This window comes from Peromyscus californicus, unplaced genomic scaffold (genome assembly GCF_007827085.1).
Source record: "Peromyscus californicus insignis strain IS unplaced genomic scaffold, ASM782708v3 Scaffold_5__1_contigs__length_169319896, whole genome shotgun sequence".
In the NCBI taxonomy this organism is placed as follows: domain Eukaryota; kingdom Metazoa; phylum Chordata; class Mammalia; order Rodentia; family Cricetidae; genus Peromyscus; species Peromyscus californicus.
The window spans coordinates 16,167,856-16,195,323 of NW_026294573.1; the positions used below are offsets into that span (position 1 = coordinate 16,167,856).

A 27,468-nucleotide genomic window follows, 5' to 3' on the forward strand; every position below is an offset into this window, starting at 1 on the left:
GCCTCCCACATGACATTGATTATATTTCAAAGTATACTAACTCTCAAAACAGGAACAAACCCGAGTTTCCAAAGAAATACTTCCTAAGATGTTTTAATTTTACCTTTAGTAGGAAAAATGATAATTATTTTTTTAATTTTTGCGGATAGTCTGATTTTTTACTTAAAATAAAATAATTTGATAGATCTTATATATAAAGTATGACAGTTTTATTTGCAAGGATCAAAGGCACTTTGTAAAAACTGCAGTATGAGCTGGGCAATGGTGGTGCATGACTTTAATCCCAGCACTTGGGATGCAGAGGCAGGCTGATCTCTGAGTTCAAGGCCAGCCTGGTCTACAGAGCAAGTTTCAGGACAGTCAAGGCTGCACAAAGAAACAAAGACAATAACAAAAAACCAACCAAACAAACATTCCAATGTCAGGAGTCTCTCATAGGTGATGGCTGCTGGGGGTGGCAGAGTCTGCTCTCATTAGCCACGTGAGTTGTGGTGCGCTGCCCATGCTCTAGTGCATACTCTACACCAGAGAGCATATGAGCGGCTCTAACTCTACCAAGGTTTTATATATCTATATATTTGTATGTATATATTTGTGTATATGTATGTATGTATGTATGTATGTATGTATGTGTATATATATAAATAAAAAGTAGAAGGTATGAAGTTGTGAGGAGGATGGGGGAGGAGGGTCCAGGGGCTTTATAGGAAATGAATATAACTAAATCCTCTATATATGAAATCACCAAAGACTCTACAATTAATAATGAACAGAAAGACATTGAAGTCAGGGATGATGAGATGGTCGGTAGGTCAAGGTGCTTGCTGTCAACCTAACGACCTGAGTTTGAGCTCCAGGACTGCTTCTTTCCAGCTGTCCTGAGTTCCACACACAAGTGCAAAAACTAAAAGCACAAGTGTGGAAGACACAGAGCCCTGTCTCCAGAAGCCCCGAGTCCATCACAGACAAGACTCTCTGGACAGTGACAGGTGCACAGGCCCGCACGGCACAGCTCAGGAAATGTTCTTTGCAATTGCATGATTTTGAGTGTGGAGGTCTGAGATTAAACCCAGGGCCATAAGCTGGTTAAGATACGCTACGCAGTTTAGATATGCCCCCAACTCTATTAAAAGATTTTAGGAGTCAGTACTGATTCCTTACTAGTTTATAGAACTCTGAAGAAAGAGCCAGGGATGAAGTGTGAGCTGAATGAAGGGCAGGAAATGAAATTACACAAGCCCAGACTCACAACCTAAGGAACTCCAGAAACTTCAAAAGGCTGTGAATTATCTGAGAGGAGCAGAAGGGACCTTTACCAGCGAAAGCCACGTGCTTTATGATCTTAAGAGAACTCTGAATGTCTCCCTTCCAGTTTATTCAGAAAGTTCTTGACTCTGCAGAAGACTGAAGGGTGAGGGGTGGAGGTGGACAACTTGGGCTGGACAGAAGTCTACCCAAAGAACATATACAGGCACATGAAAATCAGAACCACCAGAGTCCACAGAAGCGGCGGACCACAGTCCAGGTGCTTCTGAATAGCTGTGGTGTGCTCAGCAGACTGGTCCAGAAGCCTCAGGAACCAGTGACACGTTCTAGACGGCTACTGACTGAATGCATTATGTAACTTAACACAGAGACAGAGTAGATGGTTGGCTGGCGGCTGCTTGTGTTCCTTAATTTTCAAATCCTTGCTTGCAAGGATATTCCCATGCTGGAAGAGCTTTCCAAGGCCTAGACCTGCCTGCATTGTTCTCTATCCGGGCAGCCTAAGGAACAAAGTAAGACCAGATAACCTGCTCTCCCTTCATCCACCCCAAAGCCAATACCCGATTATATTCCTGCCTTTTAATTATGGTGTGTCAAGATTAAAGGAAGACATTAACTTCAGGGATGACAGTCATGCATGCAAGAAGGACAGCCATTAGTAAATGTGAAAAGTAAATTCTCACCTGGTTAATGCCCTTCGGGAATCAAACTCTAAAGGTGTGGCTGATGGGGACCCTGAAGGTGCTGGAGGTTGCAGAGGAGAGAATCTATTTAAACTGGAAGCACTTGACCGTAAGGCATCTATAGATGTTGTAGATTTAGGAAAAAAACACAAATCACATGGTTAATATGCAAATACTCTGTTTTCTTGCCTAACAGGAGTAAGGAGTAAGACCAGGAATTTCTTCCTTTTGAAATTTGAAACAGGTCTATGTTGTCCAGGTGGACCCAGACTCTTGGGACAACAGGTGAACTCCACCCCTACCCCCCACCCTTGTTCCTTTTTTGATAAGATCTCATATGGGCCAGTCCAGTCTGGAACTCACTATGTAGCCGAGGATGACTTTGAACTTCAGATCCTCATGACTCCCATCTTCTGAATGCTGGAATCACAGGCACTCTACACCACACCCATTTCCTGAATTACTAAGGCTCAAACCCAGGGCTCTGTGCACGCTAAGCAGGCACTCTACCCACTGAATCGCACCCCAGCCCAAGGGCAGTCACTTCTTTAGGCAATAGAGTGGAAACAGACTGTTTATAAGTGAGAGTCAAGAAAGAGTAGAGCTCAGTGCCCGGTAAGCCCTCCCGTCCAAAGTCCTAACCAGGCCCACTGCTTAGCGGCTAGCATCAGCCAAGACGAGGCCCCCCGTGGGAGAGGGGGTATGGCTATAGACAGTGATTTCTAACAAGTGCAGGTGACACCTATCATATTCTGACAGGTACATTTTAGGGTATTACCATATCAAAGAGCCTAAATTTCTGTTCACCACAAATTTCTGTCCTTAAAAACATATACACTCAGGTGTGGTGGCAAGTCTGTAATTTCAGGATGCAGGAAGACTGAGGCCGAGTCAAGGAGTTCAAGGTCAACTCAGCTACACAGTGACTTCAGGCCAGCCTGGGCTACATGGGATCCAGACACACACACACACAAAACAAACCTACCAATCAACCAGCCCCTAAGGATGTAAGTCACCCTGTGTAGGGCACAAAAACAGGTGTGGAAAGCAAGGAGAGGGAAACGTACCAAAACAAACCAAGACACTGCACAAAATTAACCAATGTAAAGCTGTGATTTACCTGAAAGTATACAAATAAACAATGGGATTTAAAATAATTTAAGAAAACTTGAAATCTCTTAGTTTTCCTTTGGATCACTGCATTTCTCCAGCTGTCAAGACAGGTTTATGACTTTTTCCAATTTGGTCACATGTGCTGGAGGTATGAATTTGGACCAAGATAAAACAATAATCATAATAAAAACATTGAGAGATGCCGGATGGTGATGGCGCACACCTTTAATCCCAGCATTTGGGAGGCAGAGGCAGGTGGATCTCTGTGAGTTCCAGGCCAGCCTGGACTACAAATGGAGTTCAGGACAGTCAGAGCTATTATTACACAGAGAAATCCTATCTCGAAAAAAATCAAAACCAAAACAACAAAAAACAATATTGTGAGTTTATTTGTTTTTTTTTTTTTTTTTTTTGCACATTTGCAATTAGATTGTATGGTTCTTGAGTGTGAACTTTATATAAGTAGCCCCAAGTCATCCTAAATTTTTCCAGATCCACTCGCAACCCCTCTCAACTTCCTGTCTTTCAAAAACAAAACAAAACAAAACAAAACCCCCCAAACAACAACAACAAGAACAACCCGCCAACTCCACTTTGTGCTGCTCACAGACTAAGGGTGTGGAGCCTTCAACTGGATCATGGCAGACCTACAAGGGGCCACACTTTTGTTTGTTTGTTTTTTTTGGTTTCTCTGTGTAGCCTTGACTGTCCTGGAACCGTTGCTGTAGATCAGGCTCGATTTGAACTCAGAATTCAAGCACTCCACCTGGCTCTGCCTCCTGAGTGCTGGGATTAAAGTCGTGTGTCACCACTGCCCGGCTCATAGAAAACGAATTCTCACTCCCTCAAAGACCATCAAAGGTGAGTAGCTCTTCAATTAGGGTGGGGAATGTGAGCTTTGTAGATGATAATATTGTGTCCGAATGTCAAAGACCAGAAACTGCACTCATTCTTAGTCCAAAAGTCAAGCCTATAAAACACCTGCTTCTCCTCCTCCGCTGCGGACTGGTCCTTGTGCAACTTGGCCCTAGCTCCATCACTAAGCCACATACGCAGCCTGCTCTTTGTTTCTGTTTTGAGATAAGGTCTTACTGCCTTGTAGCTCTGGCTGGTCTGGTACTTACCGTGTTGCCTAGGTGTCCCAAACTTACGGCAGTTCTCCTGCCTCATCCTCCTAAGTGCTAGCATTATATGTGTGCCACCACACCTAGCTGCAAACTAGCTTTTTGAAGATAGTGTCTTGCTTTGCAACTCAGGCAGGCATGAACAGGGGATCTTCCAGCCTTCCATCTCCCAAATTCTAGGAGTTCAGGAATTGGAAAAAACACTTGATGCTAGCCTGGCAGGTCTTTAATCTGAGCACTCAGGAAGAAGAGGTAGGCCAATCTCTGAGTTTCAGGCCAGCTTGGTGTATGTAGTGAGTTCCAGTTCAGTCAGGGATACAGAGTGAGACCCTGTCTCAAAAAACAAAACACTTAAAAATAAAACAAACAGCTTAACTGAAAAAATATTTTCTCAAAAGTTTAAATGTTAGTCAGGTGTGATGGCACACACCTTTAATCCCAGCACTCGGGAGGCAGAGGCAGGCGGATCTGAGTTGGAGGCCAGCACAATCTACAGAGCAAGTTCCAGGACAGCCAGGGCTACACATAGAAACCCTGTCCCAAACATCAAAAACAAACAAACAAACAAACCAACCAACCAACCACATGTAATTCCAGATCCACTTCTCACCTCTGCAGGCAAGTCGCATGCATCTAGTGTACATACAAACCTCCGGGCAAAATGTTCATACTAATAAAACAAATCTAAAAAAGTTTTAAATACTGCAAAGAGCCCTACAGAAAAGGAAACTTTTATGTCACGGTATCGAGAGCCACTAAGCGAAGTCCAGGCAGATAAGTCTACAGACCTTTCTTTTCCTAACAGTTCCGGACACTGGGAATGCAAGGCAAGGCAATGGCGTTACCGCCCAGGCAGCCGGAGAGGCCACCGCACATACCCGACTCGCTCGCCTTTGCTCCACCACTGCTGCCTTTGCCCCAGCTGCCCAGCTGCGCCTTCGGAACCAGCTGGATCTTCTCATCAATGGTGGGCTGCAATCAAAGTGGCCAAGGGTCATTCACAGATCAATTCTAGAATGGCTTTCTTCAGTGCGGTATAAACAATTTTAGTAACACACTCTTGTTAGAGTTTCAGGTTAAGAAACATGAATTTAGCCAGGCAGTGGTGACGCACACCATTAAGCAAAGCTCCACGTTGGCCTAGTTTACATTAACCGATTTCAGGCCAGCCTGGATACCCTGCCTCAAAGTAAAACAATCATAAACTCGAGCTGTGCTCCTTAAGGTGGGACCCCTGGGCCTTTAAACCTTTTCTTGGACTGGGCAACAGAGAAGAGGATGAAGGCCACACTGATTTCCAGGGTGTGCATGGGTCCTCTGCTCAAAACGGCTTATTAACTTGCCAAATGAAATAGTTTCAAATCATTCTTCTAATACAACAATGCCCAGTGATATGCAAATTGCCTCATCAGTTTGTTTATGTAGCCCTGGCTGCTCACAAACTCAAAGCAATCCTCCTGCAGCAACTTCCTAAGTGCTAGATTTACAGGTGTGTGCTGCCACACTTGGCTCTGTAAACTGTATGTGTATGTTTAAAATTTTCAAAACACACACGCACGCACGCACGTTTGCAGCTTGTGGAGAGCAGGGTCTCATGTAGCCTAGGCTGGTTTTAAACTGCTACATAGCTGAGGATGACCCTAAGTTTCTTATCCTTCTAAGTACTGGGATTACAAGCATAGTCAGTTTTATAAATCCTTTAAAACATCACACTTACCTTAGTGATTTTCAAGAATTTGGAGGGGTCCAGAACTCGGCTGTTCTTGGCCCCCTGAACAGTATTCCATCCACCTTCATCCACTCTTTGAACGCCTGCAGGGGGGACAGAATGTGTCAGTCTCTCATCACCTCAAGTCAGTTTGGCACTGAGTGAGCAGTACTGTAAACTGACGGATGCCAGTCAAAACCAAGAACATGACAAATGAAGCTATTAAAATATTAATGGCAGTCTTGTTAAGAGAAAGTTTATTTTTCTTTTTTAGAGACCGAGTTGTACTGTGTAGACCAGGTTGGCTCCATATAGATGTATACCATTAAATCTGGCCTGGAGAATCTTTAATCTGCATAGCATGAAACAGGAACTCTGACTCTCAAGAAACATTACTGATTTAGGAAAAGAAAAAAAAAAACCTGACACAAATGACTACTAGGTGTTGGCCGAGGCAGGGCAAAGTCTGGTATTGGCAGAGTTAATCATAACTGCATCTACATCTTGGGAGGAATTGGATGGACTTTCCATCTAAATGAATGGTTCTGTGGAACAGGCATGCTTTCCACTCTCTCTGACCCTTAGGCACTCAGGAGGAAAAACCCTGACTTCTGTTCTCTCAAATTTCACTTCTAATTGTCACATCTTGCCAGGCCCACCTTTAAAATAAATGTGAAGCCAGGTATAGTGACACATACCTGCCAACTCAGAGGCAGGAGAATCAGGAATTCTAGGCTACCCTGGGCTACATAGTGACTTCCAGACTAGTGATAGATACATAGCAAGATCCTGTCTCAAAACCACATATAATGCAGGATGGAGCCCTTTTTACGTTGCTGAGTTCAACGTTAGCAGCTCTCCTTCAGCTTCCCAGATCAGGTAAGAAGCTTTGCTGTGGCTTCCTAGCTTCTGCTCTGTCCTAGCCAATAATGTGATTCCATAAAGGACAGAAATCTTGCTGTTGTTCTGTTTGAAACACCTCTGGTTGTCATCATCTCAATGAAAAAAAAAAAAAAAAAAAAGACAAGATTTTGTACAAATGGCCTACACTGAGCTCTGAGTTTTCTGGTCCCCACTGCCTCTGTCTTGTCTTCTGGTGTGACCCTTTACCATCTAGGCCCAGAGCTCTAACCACGGACTACTCCTGTTTTGGAAGGCACAGCTGCAGGCCTCTGTGCTTTCTCTACCCTGTCCTATCCATCGGTCCACAGATGTGCACACGACTGCCCGGCCTCCCATGCTTCAGGCTGGCTCAGCAGCACCAATATGAACAGGCTCCCTCAGCCTCCTGTTTAAAATCCCCTGGGATGGTAAGATGGCTCAACAGGTGGAAGCAGCTGCTGCCAGGTCTGAGGACCCAAGTTCGATCCTGGGACCCACACATGGTAGAAGGAGAAAACAGGCTCCTTCAAGTTGTTCTCTGACCTCCAAAGTATGCTATGTAATAAAAAAAACTTTCAAAAACTGCACCCACTACCCTTTAAACCTTGCATTCCCCACATTTCTCTTCTCAATTGTTCCATGAAACAGTTGTTTGATAAGTGGTATACTCTACTCCAGTATTGATTTACTGCTGCTCAGCACATGACCTAGTTAAGTGACAGGTACTTGGAACTTGTTGAGCTGATGTGAACCACACATGGACTGTGTTACTGGATGTTAGTGACCATCAACACACTTGTCTCTTCTTTCAACGACACCTACATCCTTGCTCTGTCCCATCACTTTGCTGTTCAACACTTTCTTCTTTTAGTCACATATGGGCATCTCCTATGAATTAGGCCTTAACAAAATCTCTGATTTTCTCCATTTTGCTCAACAGTTAATAAAAGTCATTACCTGAAAGGCAAGCTGCTAAGTCTCCGTGGAGCAGCCCATATAACGCAAATGTAAACTCTGCTCTCTTTAGAAGCCGCAGCTCTCCTGCCTCCTCTATTATGGAGGACACTATCTACGCTAAGTCCTAGCCAATAGTAACTGAATGCTCACTCTGAGCCAGATGTCCTGCTGGAGAAGGTACAATTCTTCAAGTCCACCTTGCAATCAAGTGCCTTGTGCAAGATCACAGAGCTATGGAATAGCAGAGCTGACATTCGGAGCCAGGCAGCTCCAAAGTTCATGTTTTCAGCCATTGCCCTACTCACCCCAACCACACATGTCAACCACTCAGCAATTCTCCACGGAGATGCTCACTACTGTGGCTACCGTGCTCACTGAACCACAGGGCACACTAACACGACCTTTATTCCCCCTGACAAGCTCAAAAGAAAATGACTCTTTTGGAAAGGTTGGGAAGGTTTCTTTGGAAAGGTTTCTGCTTCTGCTGCTCCAAACACTCAGGCAGAAGTCCATTTCAGAGAGAAGCTGTCTTCTGCGTTGTCCTCACACAGCTGCACCTGTCTGTCTCATCCCTTAGCCTGTTCCTTTTTAAATTTTATTCTAATCTTATGTATGGGTGTTTTGTCTACACGTATGTCTATGAACCATATGCACTTGGTGTTCTCAGAGGCCAGAAGTGGTTGGATCCCCCAGCTTAGAGTGACAGATGCTTATGAAGTGCTGGGTGGTGGTGGGAACACAATCTGGGTTCTCAGCAGGGACAGCTGGTGCTCTTAACCACCGAGCCATCTCTCCAGCTGATGCCTTCTATTTCTATTGTTACCAAGTCCCAGTTCCTTACACACAGGACTTAGAAACCTGTCACAAGGTGGAGTGTTGTGAAAAATTAACTATGTAAAGGTGTGTTACATTTGTTTAACGATGTACAGATGTGTTGCTTTGCCTGCTTAAGGTACCTGACTGGTTGGTCTAATAAAGCTGAAGGGCCAGTAGGCGGGCAGGAGAGGAATGGGTGGGGCTCTCAGAGAGAAGCAAGAGGAGGAGTCGAGGCGGGGGGGGGGGGGGGGGGGGGGGGGGGGGGGGAGATGAGGGAGAGAGAGAGGGAGGTGCCTGGGGTCAGGCAGCCAGACACAGAGTAGGACATACAAAATACAAGAAAGGTAAAAAGCCCCAAGGCAAAATGTAGATGAAGAGAAACAGGTAAATTTAAGTTATAAGAGCTAGTGGGACAAACATAAGCTAAGGCCAGCATTCATAACTAATATAAAGTCTCCATGTCATGATTTGGGTGCTAGTTGGTGACCCAAAAGAAAGCCTGCTACAGTGGAATTCAACAAACATGTCCGGTTGGAGCTAACAGGAGATCAAGTGCAGCTGGCCTGCCTGGCACACAGAAGGTATCAGACTCTACTCAGAACCACCCCACCCCGCAAAGAGATAGTCCAGCTCTTGTTAACTACCACTTCCCCGAAACCCTTCCTTTGTTTACACACTTAAGATGGGCAGAAACGAAAACCAAGTCCCCGATCTCATTCTCCCAGCAAACATTGTCCACCCCGTCCAAACACTGAAATCACACTCCAATCAGGCTTGTTTACTCTTTATGGAAGTGAATGTTTATTTCATTTCACAACTGAAATCCTTTCAAATACCAGCCAGGTTTCTTCCATTTTCCATTTCTTTCCTCCCTTAAAACTTCACATCATTCTTAAGTCTAAACTTTAAAACCTTAATGGAGAATGCATCTGCACTGAGGACACCCCATGCTTTCACTGGACAGGATTTCCTGGAGGAGAGAGCTCTTTCTACTGCTTCTCTTACCTTGCACGGGACAGTGTGGAAGGGAGATGCTCACTGCAGGCCTATGAAGGCCTGGCTTTGTATAATCAATCAGCACACACTTCCACTCGGTACTCTCTTATTCAACGGTCAGTCTCTGATGCCTTCATGTTGCTTGACAACCAGCCCTCTGTCCTTTGTGACCTGATTTCCAGCTCTTACCTAACAGTGCCCAGCACTCCACCCGCCCCAGTCATCTCTGCCCTCACCTGGTCTTCTCTTCTCCTTGGTCATCAGCTGCTGGACTTTCCTTTGCTCTTCTTGCTCTTCTATTTTGGCCTCTTTATGAATCTGTTCGATAGTTTTTGGCCCCTGATCTGCTCTCCGGGACACCCAATTACACTATGAAAGTAGCAAAAAAGGTTACCAGTCAAGTAATGCAGAATTTTACCAAAAGGGCCAGGAATCTGGCTTGGTGCACAGCCCTGTGTTTGGTCCTTGACACCACACAAGAACAATAATTTTCCAAATACAAATATATTAAAAGCCTATACTTTTGTTAGGTGTTAGCAGTACACACCTTTAATCCCAGCACTCCGGAGGCAGAAGAAGGTGAATCTCTGGGCATTCAAGGCCAGCTTGGTCTGCAGATCAAGTTTCAGGATGGCCAGGGCTACACCAGAGAAACCCTGTATTGACCTCCCCCCACAAAAAACCCCACCCCCATCACACACACACACACACACACACACACACACACACACACACACACACAACCTATAGACAGCCTATAGCTTTCCACCACGGGAACCAAAGGAAGCAAATACAATACCTACAAAATGGAGAATTATGCTAGCTTCTCAGCTGCTCACAGATGATATGTACTCTAGGAACTGAAGCTAACAAACTGATGGACTCTAGCGGGGTGTGCAGTGCACATTCCAACAACTGGTGATAAAAGTCAGAGGGTACAAGTGCCCGGTATAGCCGTCATTAGTGTCTACACTGGAAAAGGATTCCCCAGGACCAGGGATAACATGAGGGTTCATATCCAGTTCAGAGGATTCTGAGTCAAAGGTGAAAGAAACCATTTTTATTCCGTCAATAACATGACTCTGGTACCTGACCTACAATGGCCACACAAAGCTGCTTCTCTTTCCTCAGGAGATAAAACTTGCCTCACTCCATCCAGGCCACCTCTCAAAATTGAAATGAGAAAGTGTGGTAGAGACAGGTGGAGAACAGGTTGAATTTAGCATGTGGGCTCTGATCATGGCTTTTGCTATTAAGGTCACACCTGGGTTTAGTGAGACAAAGAGGCCTCATCAATGCCACAAGACTGGGGTGAAGAGGCAGGATCTCTGCATTCAGCTGAGGTAGTCACCATCGGGTTAAACCAAGAGAAAAAGATAAACACTGCAGCTGCTCTGCCAGGGTGCACGGAGAGCGCGGAACAGTAACAGCAAGAGTTGGCATTGTACACATTTCTCACTGCATTTCTGTAAGACCTGAAGAGTAGCCACAGTGTCATTGTGGAGAGGAAACGCAAGGCTCAGGAGCTGAACCCGTTCACTGTGGAGATGAATCGAAGCTTGGCTCTCAGTGAGCACCACTGACTTCAGACGACCAGTGTCAGAGCTGCAGTGTGGGGAAGGGACGCTCAACAGGCAGCTGCTCCCTCCCTCCTGTCAGTGCAGAGCTGGGCACTGAGCAAACAAGGCTTCATGTGATGCCATTACTCAACTCCTTACAAGGCGGGGCTTCAGTAGTTTGTGTTTGTTCTTTTTTATTTCTCCCTTTTGGTCCCCGACACAAGCCAGAGTAAGCTAGGAAGACCCTCAATTGAGAAAAAACTTCCACCACATTGTCTGTAGGCATTTTCTTGGTTAATCTAAGTGTGTATAAACCTTGGACAGTTGGTCCTGAGCACACCTTTAATCCAGCACTTGGAAGGCAGAGGCAAGAGAAACTAAATGAGTTCGAGGCCAGCCTAAGTCTACAGAGTGAGCCTAGTCTACAGAGTGAGTTCCAGGATAGCCAGGGATATACAGAAAAACCCTATCTTGAAACACACACACACACACACACACACACACACACACACACACCCCATTCCAGTAAGCAGCATCCCCCACAGCCTCTGCTCCAGTTCCTGCCACACACACACACACACACACCCCATTCCAGTAAGCAGCATCCCCCACAGCCTCTGCTCCAGTTCCTGCCTTCAGACTCTGGCCCTGACTTCCTGGATGATCAACTACACTGTGCAACTGTGAGCAGAAATAACCCTCTCCTCCCCAGGTTACTTCTGGCCATGGTGTTTATTGACACCTAACATACCAGCCTGAGGTCTATCACATCCTGAAGCATGAATCGAATCCTGGATGAAGTTTTTCTTTCTTTGACAATTTTCTCCATCTGGTTAAAGTACTGGTCCATACGTGGCTGCAACAGATAAAACCACCAAGATTTCTGGCTGAGAAATTCAATTTTCTTTTCTTCATGTACTTTTGTTTTCATTTTATTATAAAGGGTCTCACTCTGCAGCCTTAAATTTGTGATCCTCCTGTCTTAGACTCCTGAGTGCTGGGATTACAGATGTGTACCACCATACTAAGGTACCAAGTAAGTTTTTAAGCGATTTAAGAATAACATCTTGCCAAGCTGTAGTGGCGCACGCCTTTAATCCCAGCACTTGGGAGGCAGACACAGGCAGATCTCTGAGTTCAAGGCCAGCCTGGTCTACAGAGCGAGTTCCAAGACAGCCAGGGCTACATAGTGAGACCATCTGTATGGTGATATTTTATTTGTACTGAAATGTGATTTTATTTGTATGTTAATAAATAAAGTAACCTGGGGGTCAGAGCTAATAGCAAGCCATTGCAGAAGCCAGGCGGTGGTGGCATACACCTTTAATCCAGATCACATGACAGGCAGATCTCTGTGCATTCGAGGATACAGCCAGCATGGAGACACACACCTTTAATCTCAATACCAACCATAGAAGACCTGGAGGTCTGTACAGACAGGCAGTGACAAGGAGGTCATATGGTTGGGTTTACAACCAATGAGAAGGCAGAACAGAAAGTCTAAAAAAAGACAGAGACACAGGAAGGAGGTCTCTTGCGGGGGAAGGACAGGAGCAGCAGTGAAGGGTAAGGTTTTTAGCGCTTAGCTATTACTCTGACCTCTTGGGCTTTCATCTCTGCATTGGCTCTGTGTTTCTTACTTAATAAGACGGTTATATCTACACGTCTCAAAACAAAACAACAGACTTGGGGCAGGCATGGTGATGCACACATGCCATCCCAGGGGCTCAGCCAGCCTGGGGTAGACAGTGAGATTGGGTCTCCAGAGAAACAAACAATCCTACTAGTTCTTCTTGCCGTGCATTTTCAGGCCTGGGGCGGCGTTTCTTAGCTCATTTCTGCTCAATCGATGAAATGGTTAGGGGAAAAGGCAAGGACCAAACAAGCTAGAGAATCTACACGCTGACCTGCATGTACTTAGGGACCCCTCACCTTAAATCTAAAGCAGTGAGGTGCAGAGCATTATCAGTCAAACTGAGGCAAGGAGAAGGGTGTGAGGAGCAAGCACACAGGCCGCTATGGCGAGGCGGAGCGCTGCTCATGACAGCCCATTTCCGTACTTGACTGAGAGCTGCAGGGGCAGCCTTGCTGGGCCTTTACCTTTGCTTTCTCAAAGTCCAGGTCCTTGCCGATGGTGGTGAGCAGGCGACACAGGCACTCCAGGGACTCTTCATCATGGTTCTTCAGCAGCTTCACCACACAATCATGCATGATGGCCTCCGTCAGCATTTTGAGTTTGAAGAGTTCTCCAATAAACTTGATGTTGCCGATGGATCTCCGCCGGGCTTTGTCCTTGGCTTCTTCCAGTTCATCATGAAGCCTTGTCCTTTCCTCTGGCTGTTGAGTAAAAAGGGGTGAGAGCATCTAAGATTTGGGAACTTATGCTTTCTCGAACTCAAATACTCTTTGGGGCTCTGACACAGAACAATGAAAGCAAAAAAGAACTACATGCAGAAGGTGCATCCATCAAGATTTGTGGAACCTAGCAACCTCTCTAAAGCCCGAGGTTAGGCTGACTTCTGGTGTGGAACTGAGTACCCCTGACATTTGGCAATAAAACTCTCTCTCTCTCTCTCTCTCTGTGTGTGTCTCTGTCTGTCTGTCTCTCTCCCTCCCTCTCTTATGTGCACCGGCAACAACAGGTCCCTTCACAGGTGTCATAGCTAGCTGGGTGACAATTCTGACAGTAGTTCAAGTCCTTACAGCACTGGCAGCTTCCAGTTCTTTCTGCTTTTTCTCAAAGACATCATCATCTGCTTTATCTTTTTCAAACTCCTTCTGGCAGCGATTTAGCAGCAGCTTCCGGAAATTCACCGTGTTACCAGGTTTCTCCGCCATGGGTACCTTCAGCTGCATTGAGGGAGGAAAGTATAAAGGCAGCTATATTAATTAATGCAGACAGACACACAGATAAGCATTCTGAAAAAACGTAGCTTCAGTTATTTCCACGGTGCAGTGAAAAGCTGTTCTTGATTCTTATGCAGAAAAGATACACACCCTCATGTACACCTTCTGTCTTTTGTTAATATAGAATCTGTTACCCTGCATATAGCTAGACTCTGAAACTGGGGAGGGTGGTCTCTGCTTCAACCTTGTTTATTATTATTTTATTTACATGAGGTGTATGTGTGTGCGCCCAAGCCTGTTCATGGTGCATCCATGAAGGATTCTCACTCACCACATGGGTTACGGGGATCAAATTCAGTTTGTCAAGGTTATGCACAAATACCTTATCCACTAAACCATCTCACCAACTCTTTTATTTATGTCTTGATAGGATCTCATGCAACCTAGGTGGCCCTGGATTCTGATCCTCTGGATGTACCTTCCAAGGGCTTGAACTACAGGAGTGCCCCACTGTGCAGGTATTTATACAGTGATGGGGTAAGAGTTTGTGTATACCAAGTACCCTACCACCTGAGCCACACTCTAAGACCCTAATTTAAAAAACAACAACAAAATGATTTAAACAATTTTGGCTTAAAGGAACAAACAGAAATAACAAAGTAAGGGAGAATTTCAGGGCCATAGAAAAACCTGGGAAAGGCTAGGGCTTTTAGACTTTTGCCCTAACTTTTCCCAGAAGGACGCCCTCACACTGGACCATACTTACCATGACTATCAATATGCAGGAGGGTGTTTATTTTTCATTCATTTTCTTTTAGAGACAAGCCACAGACTGTTGCCTAAACTATACTTGAATTACAATCATCCCAATTCAACCTCTAGAGGCATGAACACCCAGAACACCCAGCCTTCTTAGATGGCAAAAGATGAACATGTTATCAAGCTTGGCCTACAATTAGCCATTTTAGAAATTTCTTGACACACAAAGACCAGAATGGAAGGGCTAGCCCACATGGAGGCAAGCACTGAGGGTTTCTAGCTACACCCAGTAATAACTGCTTCTAGCACCTTCAATGGCTCCCTCCTATCCTACACATCACCTGTGCCCTAACAGAAAACTGTAGCATCCATTCCATCAAAGTATGAAATTCTCCTGAGCAGTTACTGTGCAACATGCAAAAGGGTTTTTCTGGGCTCACAAAGTAGATCCAACAGTTCTGAAATTAACACAGTGCTCAGGCTGAGTGGGTGAAAAAGTTTTTGTTGATTTTGAAACAGGATGTCACCAGCTTAGGCAGCCCGAAGCTCATTATAGAATTCAAGCGGCCTCAAATCTGGACTCCTGCTGCCTCTGCCACCTCAGTGCTGGGATCACAGGCACGGGTCACCCATCTATCATCTCCTTAGTTTGTAGTAGGGATGGAAGCACTATGCAAGTACTTGATACTAGGCTCAGTTTTATTTATGTTTGAGATAGCATCTTCTGTAGTTCAGGCTGTCTTGAACTCATTATAAAGTCAAGAGGACTGTGAACTCCCGATCCTCCTGCCTCCACCTCTGCCTCCCAAGTGTTGGCATCAGACATGCTGGCATCAAGATTAATTGAAAGAGTTAATCTAACACCACCTAGTAGAGCACCGGAGGTCAGAGCCGTGCTCACTGTGGAGCACCGGAGGATAGAGCCGTGCTCACTGTAGAGCACCGGAGGTCAGAGCCGTGCTCACTGTAGAGCACCGGAGGTCAGAGCCGTGCTCACTGTGGAGCACCAGAGGATAGGGCCGTGCTCACTGTGGAGCACCGGAGGATAGGGCTGTGCTCACTGTAGAGCACCGGAGGATAGGGCTGTGCTCACTGTAGAGCACTAGTCAAATGCTCCCTCTGATGCAGACATACATGCTTGACTGGAGAGAAGACATCTTGTCTCTAGAAGGACAAAGTTCCAAGACTGACAGGGCTGTGCGACAATTATGGTACTCGAACAGAACTGAAAATGGAAGGCCAGCTGGGTGCCAAATTCACGACAGTCAGTGCTATTTCAGAACACACAGAGGCTGTGCTGAGCCATTACCCAGCAACCATCTTCCCAGGAAGCACACACTGGCCTGAGAAAATGTGCGTGGACGGCATCTCTAGATGCTGGCAGGTGGGAATGAGGAAGTTCCCGGTGAGAAGATTAATCTAGTTCAGTACTGGAGCTCAGGTTCTATCAATTAACAAAGAATAACAATTGAGAGCTGGGGACATTGTTCGGTGGTTAAGAGCACTTACTGTTCTTCAGAAACACCAGTGAAGTTCCCAGCACACACATCACGTCATTCACAACTGCCTCTAACCACAGGGGATATGACAACCTCTTCTAGCCTCCCAGCACACACACAGGTGTATGCACACACTTTTTCCTGATTCATAGTCTTAAGGAACTTGTAGATCTGGGTCAGTTTTCATGGTTTTTTTCCTTTGAAATGAACAAATCTGGCTGTGGTGCACACACACAGTCACAGTGACTTAGTGACAGTGAGCAGTGGGAGAATCACAAGATGGCTGATGGAGTAAGCACTCAACTCGTCCCATCCTGCCTCTGTCGTATCCCGTTTCCCTTTCCACAACTTTCTTTGGCAGTTAGAAGACTGTCTAAGCAGGAATTTTATGCTTATAGTGTTTTGAAATTTTATTCAGTTGCTATTCTTTTAAGAACAGTTATTTATTAACATGTTTGTTGTTCATATGTATTTTATGGGTTGGATTAAATGTCTGTGGACAATTTAAGAAAAGGAAGTTATTTATTTATGTGCTTTTTATTGTTGAGATAGGCTCTTACTGTCTCCTAGGTTGGCCTACCACTCATTCTCCTGAGTAGGGGGATTGAAGGTATGAGTTACTATGTCCAGCAAGAGAGGAAATAATCAGATTTTAAACATTTTTGGAGACAACAATCTTTTCATTTCCGGAGGAGGCCAGAATTAGAACAGTTAATTTAGTTTTAAATTTAGTTCATGTTAAAGTTAGCATCTGCTCTAGTTCTATAAGATGACACTCCAAAATAAAATTGTTGCCTAGGACATAATTCTACATTACTAACTTAAACCTTCCTCAGTCTTCCCCGGGTTGGAGGAAATCGTGAGCCTATGTATGCCCATTTCAATCGAGTCTCCATACACTCCCCAGCGGGGAGACAGATGTTCCTTTAGCGAACATTCTTTTTAATCACTGAGGACACCACACATGAGCACTAGCAATATATTCTCCCCTTTCCATTGCCCCAGTAACACTCTTCGAAGAAAGTGCAGCAAGTGAAGAGTATCCCTCTCGGCGGGTCTGCTTTTACAGCTTCCTCCCCTCTTACCGTTACTAGGCATCGACACATGTTTGCATAGGCCACGGAGAAGCTGGGTTCATCAATAGCCTTCTCAAAGACCAGGTCGATGACTCCTTTCAGCCGCTCCTCTGTGTCCACGGTAAGTCCTGACACTTGCTTCATTAGCTGGTTGAACATCTGTGGTGTTAGTTTATTTAAGATACTCCGAACTTTTCTGAAAAGTTCCTGGGAGGGTTAAAATAAAGAGAGCATTAACTAGTCTTACATATATCCATTTTAACAATTAAGGCCAACTCCCACCACCTGCTTTCGGTTACTGAGCATTTTAGGAAGAAATGACTTTAGTCACTTAAAGGTCAGGAAAGTTGTCTGCAGTTTTGATTCTTTGTCCTGACGGCTCCAGGAATTTCACCTGGGGTTCCCAGTACCCTATACAGGTATAGCTGTAAAACAGCCTCCTCTGCATTTCTCAGACACCAAGACAAGGTGCATGTAAAACTTGAAAACAGTTGATGTGACCTTTGAATCACTACTCTTTTTAGAAATTTATTCCTAATTGGGGTTAAGTAAAAAGATTTTAATTAAAAAAAAAAAACAACCTTTAAATAATGTAGAAATGAGCCAGGCGGTGGTGGCACACGCCTTTAATCCCAGCATTTGGGAGACAGAGGCAGGAGTATCTCTGAGGCCAGCCTGGTCTAGAGTGAGTTCCAGTACAGGCTCCAAAGCTACACAGAGAAACCTTGTCTCTGATTAGAGGCAGAGAGGGTGGTGTGCGCCTTTAATCCTAGAACTTGGGAGGCAGAAGCTGGAAGGTATCTGACTCACTGTTGCTGTAATGTAAGTTTCTGCCAAAGTTATTTACAATTTAATTCAAATCCTAATCCATGAAGGGTTTCCATGTTTCCTTTTGGAGTTAATCAAGGAGTTAATTCTATAATACAGATGTAAAGACAAAAAACAAAAGTCAACACCCCAAATGGGTTCATTTCCCAGCATCCACACAGCAGCTCACAACTCTATCACTCCAGTTTCAGAGGATCTGAGGCCCTAGAAGTTTCTAGCCTCTCGTAGCACAAAGCACATATGGTACACAGACATATACGCAGACAAAAAGCTCAATCCTCAGGTGACAGACTCATCATCAGCATAACCAAAACAAAACAGCATGGTTCTGCATGAAAGTGGCCAGCCTGGAATACATAGCCAGTTCCAGGATAGCCAAGGCTATACACAGAGACCTTGTCTCAAAACGTAAACAAAAAGCTGAGATGCAGGCTCAGCAGGCGAGGGGGCTTGGCTCTAAGCCTGATGAATCCAGTCTGCTTCCCTGGGACTCACGTGGTGGAAGGACAGAACCAATACACAGACAAATACGTTTTAAAAAGCTGGGATGGGAAATCAGTGCTTCAGGTAGATTAATCTGGAAGAAGCAGGGGCAGGTATAGGAAAATCACAGAGGAAAAGGAGAAAGAGATTAAGGAAGAGATAAGTAAAAAAAAAAGTCACCTCTAACTTCTAGATTAGAAATCAATGCCTGGCAAAGGTTACAGTGACGTCCTGTCTAGATCAGGAGAGGATAAAGTTGCTTCATCACTAAGAGGGTGTTCTAAAGAAAAGCAAGTACTCACTGGTTCACACTCATAGAGGGGGTGTAACAGAGGAGGAAAGGGAGCAGGACAAGGGATAGGAGAGGGAGGGGGCAAGAAAGGGAAGTGACGTGAACATGTTCAAAGTAAAGGACATGGATGAAAATGTCAAAATGAAACTCATTATGTACAATAATGTTAATAAAAAACTTTAAAAAACAGAGAAAAGCAAGCCTCTTATGAACACACTATGGGCCACAGAGAAGGGCAAAGCGATTTCTTCCTTCTATCTTTGTTGTATTAGGCTACAGCCTTGCCCATGCTAGGTAAGCCTTGACAAGAGTGACATTTTAGGTCCTCCAATAAAGAATAAACAGATTGTCATTCATGAGCCTTACAGAACAATGCTGTCAGAAAAAAGGGATACAAAGCCAGGTATGGGGGCTAAGAGTTCTAATGAGGCAGGATCTCTGTGAACTGGAGCCAGCCAGGGCCCTGTCTCCAACAAAACAAAACCTTTCCACATGCTGACAAGGCAAAACTTACAAGGGAAGGCTGGAGCTCACAGAGCACAGGTGCAGCCCCCCTCACCTGCGTTTTAATGCTTTCGGGGTCGTCGGCAAGGCTGTCCCGCTTCTGGCTAGGCTTCCAGGCGTTCTCCGCCTTTCTCAAGTGCACATCTTCTTTGACAGAGACGGTGATGATCTTTCTGGGCTCCCTTCTCTGGCCAGGCTGAGACCTCCGAGGTCCAACATTCAACAACTAGGACAAGAACATTACATCCATTCAGAGAATCCAGATCAGCCTGTGTCTACAGGGCTGCTCAAGCCTCATGTTCACAACAAACCTTCTAGATGAAAAGACCAGGTATTAGGTATTCAAGTTAGAAATAATCTTAAGGTATTAGGAGGAAGAAAAATGGTCTCAGAATGTCATCACTACATCTCTACCTCTTAAAGGGCCAAAAGGATCCCAAAATGGTGTCTGATAAACTACCATTCCCACCCAGGAATGTACTCAAGAGAAGCTGCGCTGCACAGGCCGTGGGGGCTGTATCACGGCTGCGACAAGGACTGATTACTTCTTACTCCATGAACATTCACAGTAGTAGTCCCCAGTTACAAATCTGCCCCAAACACTATCTGTCCAAAAAAAAAAAAAAGGCCAGGCAGTGGTGGTACACACCTTTAATCCCAGCACTCTGGGGGCAAAGGCAGGCAGATCTTTGTGGGTTCAAGGCCAGCCTGGTCTATAGAGTGAGTTCCAGGACAGCCAGGAGTAACCCTGCCTTGAAAAGCTGCTCCCCCCCCCCCCCCCCCCCCCCCCCCCCCCGCCCCGGCAAAAAAAAAAAACCGGAAAGAAGAAACTATTTGTGTCAATTGTGGTAGTGCATACCCACACACCTGTCATCCCAGCACACTGGACAGAAGCCAGAAATATCAGCCTGGGCTACACAGTAAGTTCTAAGACAGCCTGAGCTAAGGGTGAGATCCTGTGTCAACAATCAATTAATTAGGTATAATTCTAAAGCCATAAAGAAATCCATACAAAAGTTGTATTTGTGAACTTTAAGGGTAAAATTTAAATACAACTTTATTATTAAATTCCGGGACAGACAGGGCTACATGGTGAGACCTTGTCTCAAAAAAAAAAAAAGGTGTTTGTTGGCAGAACCAGCCTCTGAGATGGGTAGCTCACTACTATTTCTAATTCCAATCAGGAGAGACCTGATGCCCTATTCTTGCTGCCTTGGCACTCTACTCAGGTGCACATACACAAACAAGAAACACATAAAGAATTTTAAAAGGGGTGGAGAGTTGTCTAGTTGTTAAAAGCATCTACTGCTTTTGCAGAGGACTGGAGTTCAGCTCCCAGAACCCACGACAAAGCTTACAAATGCCTGGAACTCCAGTTCCATGGCTGCCTTCTGGCCTCTGCAGGTACTGCACTCATGTGCGGAAACCCACACTAAAAGACACACGTATTTTAAATTCTTAAAAAGTTTTAAAAGCTGTATTTTGTATGTAAAACTAGCAGCAGCTACCTTAAATGTTTGAAATCAGTTTCCTTTCTTGGTTTTTGACCTTTCTTCCCCCTTTGAAATAATCTTACTATGTAGCCAAGACTGGCCTTGTACTCACAGAGATCCATCTGCCTCAGCTGGAATTCAATGTGTGTGCCCTTTCTTGGGACATAGGCAGGGTCGCTTGCAGTTTAGAGTATCTGAACTGGCTCTAGGTCTGCTCCTCTATGACTGGGCTCACAGGGGAACACCACCACACCCAGCATTACTTTGCAAGACTAAGCATGAAATGGGCACTAAGCTCTGACCTCTCGGTGGTGCTACACACTGACAACCTACATTTTCTTCTGATAAACCATTTAGATGCTGTAAATGTTGCCATTAGATTTTAAGAGGAAAGAAAAGAAGTTTGCATAAGACAAACCACAACTGTATCTCACTTAATAACTCAATGTTGCCCTTTTACATACACAGAGAACTCTGGGAAAGAAAACTATGGACTAAATTGCCATGTTTCATAGAAAAGGAGTGTCCAGGTCACCTATGGTCCTAGGGTGGGCCGATAAGCTTAGAAGCATTTCCAACTAAATGCTCTGAGCCATCCCTTACACCAACCATCAATCAAGCACTAGAAATGGTGGTGCCAAGTGGGCCTCAGGACAAAAGTTCGAATCCCTACTAACATTGTCAGGCATGTCCAGTAAGGACACAGCACTGATGACAGGACTGTAAACATTAAAAACTGGAGAGGGTTCGGTGGTTAAGAGCACCAACTGCTCTTCCAGAGGATCTGGGTTCAACTCCTAGCACCCACATGGCAGCTCACAACTGTAACTCCAGTTCGAGGGGACCCCACACCCATGGCAAGACACCAATGTACAAAAAAACACAACCAAACAAAAAAGCTCAAACAAACAAAAAACAGTATGGTTTAACTGAGAGACACTAAAGACTGGGAAAATTCCATCAGGGACAGTTGCTGAACTAGGCTCGAAGGACACTTACTTAGAAATGAATCTTCTTCACAGGCTCTAGGCCAAACAGCTCTGTGAAGACATTCACTTAGCCAAACACTGTCTGGATTTTATGATCCAGGTGATGTTCCTGAGGCAGACTATGTGGGTAAGTATCTTTTTCAGAGTTGCATATAACTCAAGAACAATGATGTTTTCAGATGCTTAATTTAACCCAAACTTATATATAAAAACACATTAGAACAAATCCACTTGAGTAAAATGAAATTACATGAAAATCATGTAGAAGGCATGGAATGAGGGACTGAGAAGATGGATCGGGTATTGAAGTGCGGGCAGCACAAGATGAGGACTGGGGTTCAGAATCCTCAGCATCCATGGAAAAGACAGGCATGCACCCAGGCAACAATGCACATCTATAATCTCAGTGATGGTGGGTCAGGGACAGACAGGTGATCCTGGATCCAGTGGAGCTGAAACAGCAAGCCCTGGGTTCCACAAAAGACCCCATCTCAAAAAATAAGGTCAATTGTGATAGAGGAAGACACCAGATAAGAGTCTCTGGTCTGCCCAAGGACCCCCCCCCCCCCCCCCCCCCCCCCCCCCCGCACATATGCACCATACACACATGTACCCCATACAACAAAGAATCGTATCTAAATAAAGGTAGCCATTTACAAAGACTACCGCAAACACCAGTGAGTACACCTTGAGACTATAACCGTAACATCTCTTCACCTGCTTCAGTTCCAGAGGAAAAAGTCACCTGTGTTAAAAAGTTATATACAAGGCTAACTGACTACTGAACTTCTGTGAATGTGGAAAGCTGAATGTCCCAGGTCCCAAGCCAAAGTGTCCTGGGCTATCTTTAGCTCCATTAGTAAGCCATTCATTGTCCACCTGTGTTTGACCTAACATCCTTGTGACCATCAGGGAATTCTTTTTTTAAAAAAGATTTATGTATTTATTATGCATACAGTGTTCTGCCTCCACGTATGCCTACAGGGTAGAAGAGAGTACCAGATTTCATTACAGATGGTTGTGAGCCACCATGTGGTTGCTGGGAATTGAACTCAGGACCTCTGGAAGAGCAGCCAGTGCTCTTAACCTCTGAGCCATCTCTCCAGCCCCATCAGGGAATTCTTTAGGCATGTACTAACAAACCATTAGCTTCTAATAACTAGGGGACAAGAATGTCATCAGACAACTGTGAGGCCTGAGGCCAAGATTTTCCTGCTTGGTCATAACCCCTTACCTAAAATCTCCAGCAGTGTATTTGAAGGGTGACATTCTTTTGTTGTCAGTACAAAAAGTCACAGAACTGCCACCAAGTTAGAATATGGTATTTCAATGTTTCCTTGGACCTTGATCACTCACATTTGGTTCTAGAATAAACTCTTATTTACTTTGAGATGAGAGTTGCCACGATAAATTATCCAATTAAAGTACTTACTTTAAGAACATAGAATATTCTTTAAAAAACAGTATCAAATAGTGAACGACTTAAACCCCACCCACCTGTAGGGTGACAGTGGCGCATGCCTTTAATCCCAGCATTCGGGAGGCAGAGCCAGGTGGATCTCTGTGAGTTCAAGGCCAGCCTGGTCTACAGAGACCCAGAACAGGCATCAAAACTACACAGAGAAACCCTGTCTGGAAAAAAAAAAAAAAAAAAAGACCCCCCCCCCCAACAACCAAAAAACCCAACCAAAAAACCCACCCACCTATCCACACACATTTGAATGCCCGCACCCACACATGGGATCCTGTGCCATGGTTATGACAGACTGAAAATAGGTGCTGGAGTGACAGGTGAGCACCATCATGTCTACACCTAGCTTTTCGCAGGAGCTCCACTCTGGGGACTGAACTCAGGTCCGGGCTAGTGGCAAGTACTTTGTCACCTCTCAATTCATTTTCTATTTGTAGCATTTTACAAGATACAGATTGTTCCCAACTCATATGGCTTCCTTTGGTTCAACTATTGGAAACAATGAACAACAAGCTGGTAATAAAAACTGAGAAGGTATTCTGCAAGGAGATACCTTGATATGTACCATTCATGAGTGACTCGTGAACAACATTGAGCAAAATGGGAGGAACACAGATGTTATCATCCAGAGAATAACCAATGAGCCCCATCCTCTACAAAGCAGTGAGCAAGCAGAGCCAGCAGAATCTGGCACAGTGTGGTGCCCAGGGCAGACCCACTGGTGATGCCACTTCCTCCTCTGAAAAGCCTGGCACTGTGTATATGACAACCTGTAGGTTACCAATACTACACTATACTACACTTCCGTGGATGACATCTGCCTAAATTTCGACTTCACGGCCTAAAGTAAATAAGAGCAAACAAAAACTACAATACCATAGACATGTCATATATATATATATATATATATATATATATATATACACACACACACACACTGGGCTGGAGAGATGGCTCAGTGGTTAAGGGCACTGGTTACTCTTCCAGAGGTCCTGAATTCAATTCCCAGCAACCGCATGGTGACTCACAGACATCTATAATGAGATCTGGTACCTTCTTCTGGTGTGCAGGCATACATGCAGGCAGAACACTGTATACATAATAAATACATAAATCCAGCACACCCCTACAGGTCAGCTCTTTAGGGGCTAGGGAGACATCTCCAGTGGAGTGCAGCCTGGGGCTGTGCTCAGTCCCAGAACTGCAATCCATGCTTGCACTTTGTAAATCTGTAGAAACAAAGTCAGAGAGGATTAGCTGGCTGGCACTGAAATCTCTAGAACACCATGAGGCTCAGAATCCTACCAAGGTTGGTGCTATAGCTAAAGCATGTGCAGGTCACTTCAACAGAACACATAAACAAGGACCAGACCAAGTTAGTGCAGGAAAAATGACGCAGACGTGCATTGTGCATTTGCTTTAATATTCATATAGACATTATGGAGGGTCGTCTTTGCCTCTTCTACTTCTTGATCACGGGACTCAGCATACAAAAGCCAATCCCTGTCATTAGACAGGATGTCTACCACAGCTTCCTAACTGACTGGGTTGTTGTAGGGAACAAGCACTTACAGGCACGCCTCTTCCACCAGGCGTCTGCCTTCCAAAATCTGCAAAGGCTGGGGTGAAGTCAGGTCCACGAGGCAAAATGCGAGGGTCCAGGGTTCGCATTGGCAATCTGGGCTGGTTGATCTGCATGCATGAAGAAGCACAGAAAAGCTTAAAGCACACATGTTCCGGCGCATTCAGTGCCAGCAATGCTGTGAGCTGACGAGGAAAACCCTGAATTCTCCACCAGAGAAACTAGCTCCTGAACCACAGGATGTCAGTGACTGGCCAGGGAGGATTAGGGTTAGACTTGTGGGGCAAGTGCTTTCCCCACTGCCCAACCCCATGCCCTTACTCTCTTGTACTTAATAAACAAGCTCCGACATTAATAATTTTCATTGTGCACCATATAAACCAAATGTAAAGAGGAAGGCTGGAGAGATGGTTCAGTGGTTAGAGTACTTGCTCCTCTTACAGAAGACTGGAGTTTAGTTTCCAGCACCTGCATACATGGCAGTTCACTACATCTATAACTCCAGGTCTAGGGGATCTGACATCCTCTTCTTGCCTTTATGGACACTAGGCACACATGTGATACACATACATGTATGCTGGGAAATACCTACACACATAAAGTAATAAATAATACTAAAAACTCAAAAGAGGAGAGATGTCTATCTCTATGCAAATGACTAGGGACTTTAATCACTTGAATTAACTATGGGGAAAATTTTGATATATACAATATCTGAATTAAGACTCCTGCCACTGAAGTTTCATCTTGTAAGTATCTCCTTCTTGGGTTTCTGACCCCTCCTTGTTGCTACTCCATAATCAAAGTTTAGAATCTGGGGAAAGAGCTCTATGAATGCAGCCTTGCTTCCTCCAACTCACAGGAAGTTTATCACTAGAAGAAAGCCACAATAAACAGACACATTAATACATTTTTTAAAATCAACACTCAGGGCTAGAGAGTAGGCTCAGCAGTTGAGAGCACTTATTCTTGCAGGGGACCAGGGTTCAGTTTCCAGCACCCACACAATGTGGCTCACAACTATCCTCAACTCCAGTTCCAGGGGATCTGACACTCTCTTCTGACCTCCTTAGGCACTGGAAACATACATGCAAGCGAAATACTCATACACATAAAATAAATTTTAAAAGAAACAACAACAAAAAAGTCAGAACTGAAATAAGGGCCTAAACTGACTTTCAATACACTAAAAACGATAATACCTTGGGAACATCTAGTTCTCAAGCATTACATGTTGTATGTGGATGCTTGTGACCTAATAGTTCCTAAGAGCTGCTCATATTGCACCTGTGTGCACTAACACTCAGACCACCCGGCTTCCCCTGAGCATGCAGCTTACCTTGTCGAGAACCACGTCGCTGATGGGAGGCAGGCCCTCTGGTTTTTGGATACAGGGAGGCATGTACTGGAAGTCCAGCAGGAACTCCCTGTCATATTGCTTCTTGCCTTCTGTATCCGCAGGCTTCCAAGACTCTAAAGAGTAGCATAAGCAGAAACCATTTATCCAAACCTGTTTCAATAGCTCCTCAAGGAAACAAAGGAGCCAACTCAAAAAGTCAACACAGGACGACAGTTTAAAGAATGAACACTCCAAAGCAGCCTTGGCTCTTTCAGAACTGGGAAACCACTAAGTATAAAGAAAACTTGAGGCAAGGGGAGCAAGCGCTTTCTATGTGCCCTCCTAACAACCTCTGGCCAGGCTCATGAGGACACACAATAGTGCTTACTAAATAAAGCTCAAGCCAGGAAGACCACATAGGAAACAAGGAATTGGACAAGACTTCAGCTTTCTGGAAAATAAGGCTGGCGTGTGGTTGCTCACATGTAAATGTTACTTCAGAGGAAAAAAAAAGACACAAAGCAAAAACAATTTACTTCAGACCATGAAAATCCAGCCAGCTAGATAGATGATTTTCATCTTCGTCTTCAGTTTAATTTGAAGAAAGCTGAGGGTGCCCACAACCTTCCTCTGAAACACCCTGACTCCCGGGTCCCTCTGAAGCTCAGCCTTCAGAGTGCTGGGGTTACAGTGTGAACCACCAGGACTGTCTTAGCTCTCATCTTTAATATGAAATTTGAATTAGTATTTTGCCATAAGCATTTGCCTCTATACTATTGGTATTATATCAACTGTTTAACTTAACTCTTATAAAATAAAAATCAGTTAAAAAACTGAAGTATGTATTTATGTATGTTTCTGTGTGGGTTTGTACACATGAGAACAATGCCTGCAGAGGCCAGAAGAGAGAATGGGATCCCCTGGAGTTGGAGTTGCAGGCAGTTGTGAGCTGTTTGAAGTTGAGGCCAGGAACTGAACTCTGGTCTACTCCATGATCAGGATGGGCTTTTAAGGGTGGAGCCATTTCCAGACCCTTGGCCTTACCTTTATTATATAACATTAGAGAAATTCTACGTTAAATTTTATTGGATGGTAAGCTACTAACTCTCTTTCTCTCCTTCCCTTTTTTCTTTGACAAAACTCAAACTTGTATGAGTTCCCTTTCTTTATTTTCTTTTCAAAACTCATTGAAATCAAGTCCC

The 27,468-nt window shown here is 44.7% G+C and overlaps 1 protein-coding gene across 24 annotated transcripts in view; it reads right to left on the minus strand.

Moving 5' to 3' along the window:
• Positions 1 to 27,468, minus strand: part of Eif4g3 (eukaryotic translation initiation factor 4 gamma 3) — a 230,441-nt gene that overhangs the window by 26,755 nt on the left and 176,218 nt on the right. For 23 of the 24 annotated variants that reach the window (XM_052717676.1, XM_052717675.1, XM_052717660.1 and 20 more), the window contains 11 exons: positions 26,267 to 26,400; positions 24,918 to 25,037; positions 19,448 to 19,618; positions 17,295 to 17,492; positions 13,808 to 13,954; positions 13,205 to 13,441; positions 11,856 to 11,960; positions 9,782 to 9,914; positions 5,904 to 5,998; positions 5,065 to 5,158; positions 1,950 to 2,067 (listed from right to left, as the gene is read on the minus strand). In XM_052717676.1, coding sequence (XP_052573636.1) covers positions 1,950 to 2,067; positions 5,065 to 5,158; positions 5,904 to 5,998; positions 9,782 to 9,914; positions 11,856 to 11,960; positions 13,205 to 13,441; positions 13,808 to 13,954; positions 17,295 to 17,492; positions 19,448 to 19,618; positions 24,918 to 25,037; positions 26,267 to 26,400 — 1,552 coding nt within the window. The remainder of the gene's footprint in view (positions 1 to 1,949; positions 2,068 to 5,064; positions 5,159 to 5,903; positions 5,999 to 9,781; positions 9,915 to 11,855; positions 11,961 to 13,204; positions 13,442 to 13,807; positions 13,955 to 17,294; positions 17,493 to 19,447; positions 19,619 to 24,917; positions 25,038 to 26,266; positions 26,401 to 27,468) is intronic. The other variant, XM_052717658.1, reaches the window with a different exon arrangement.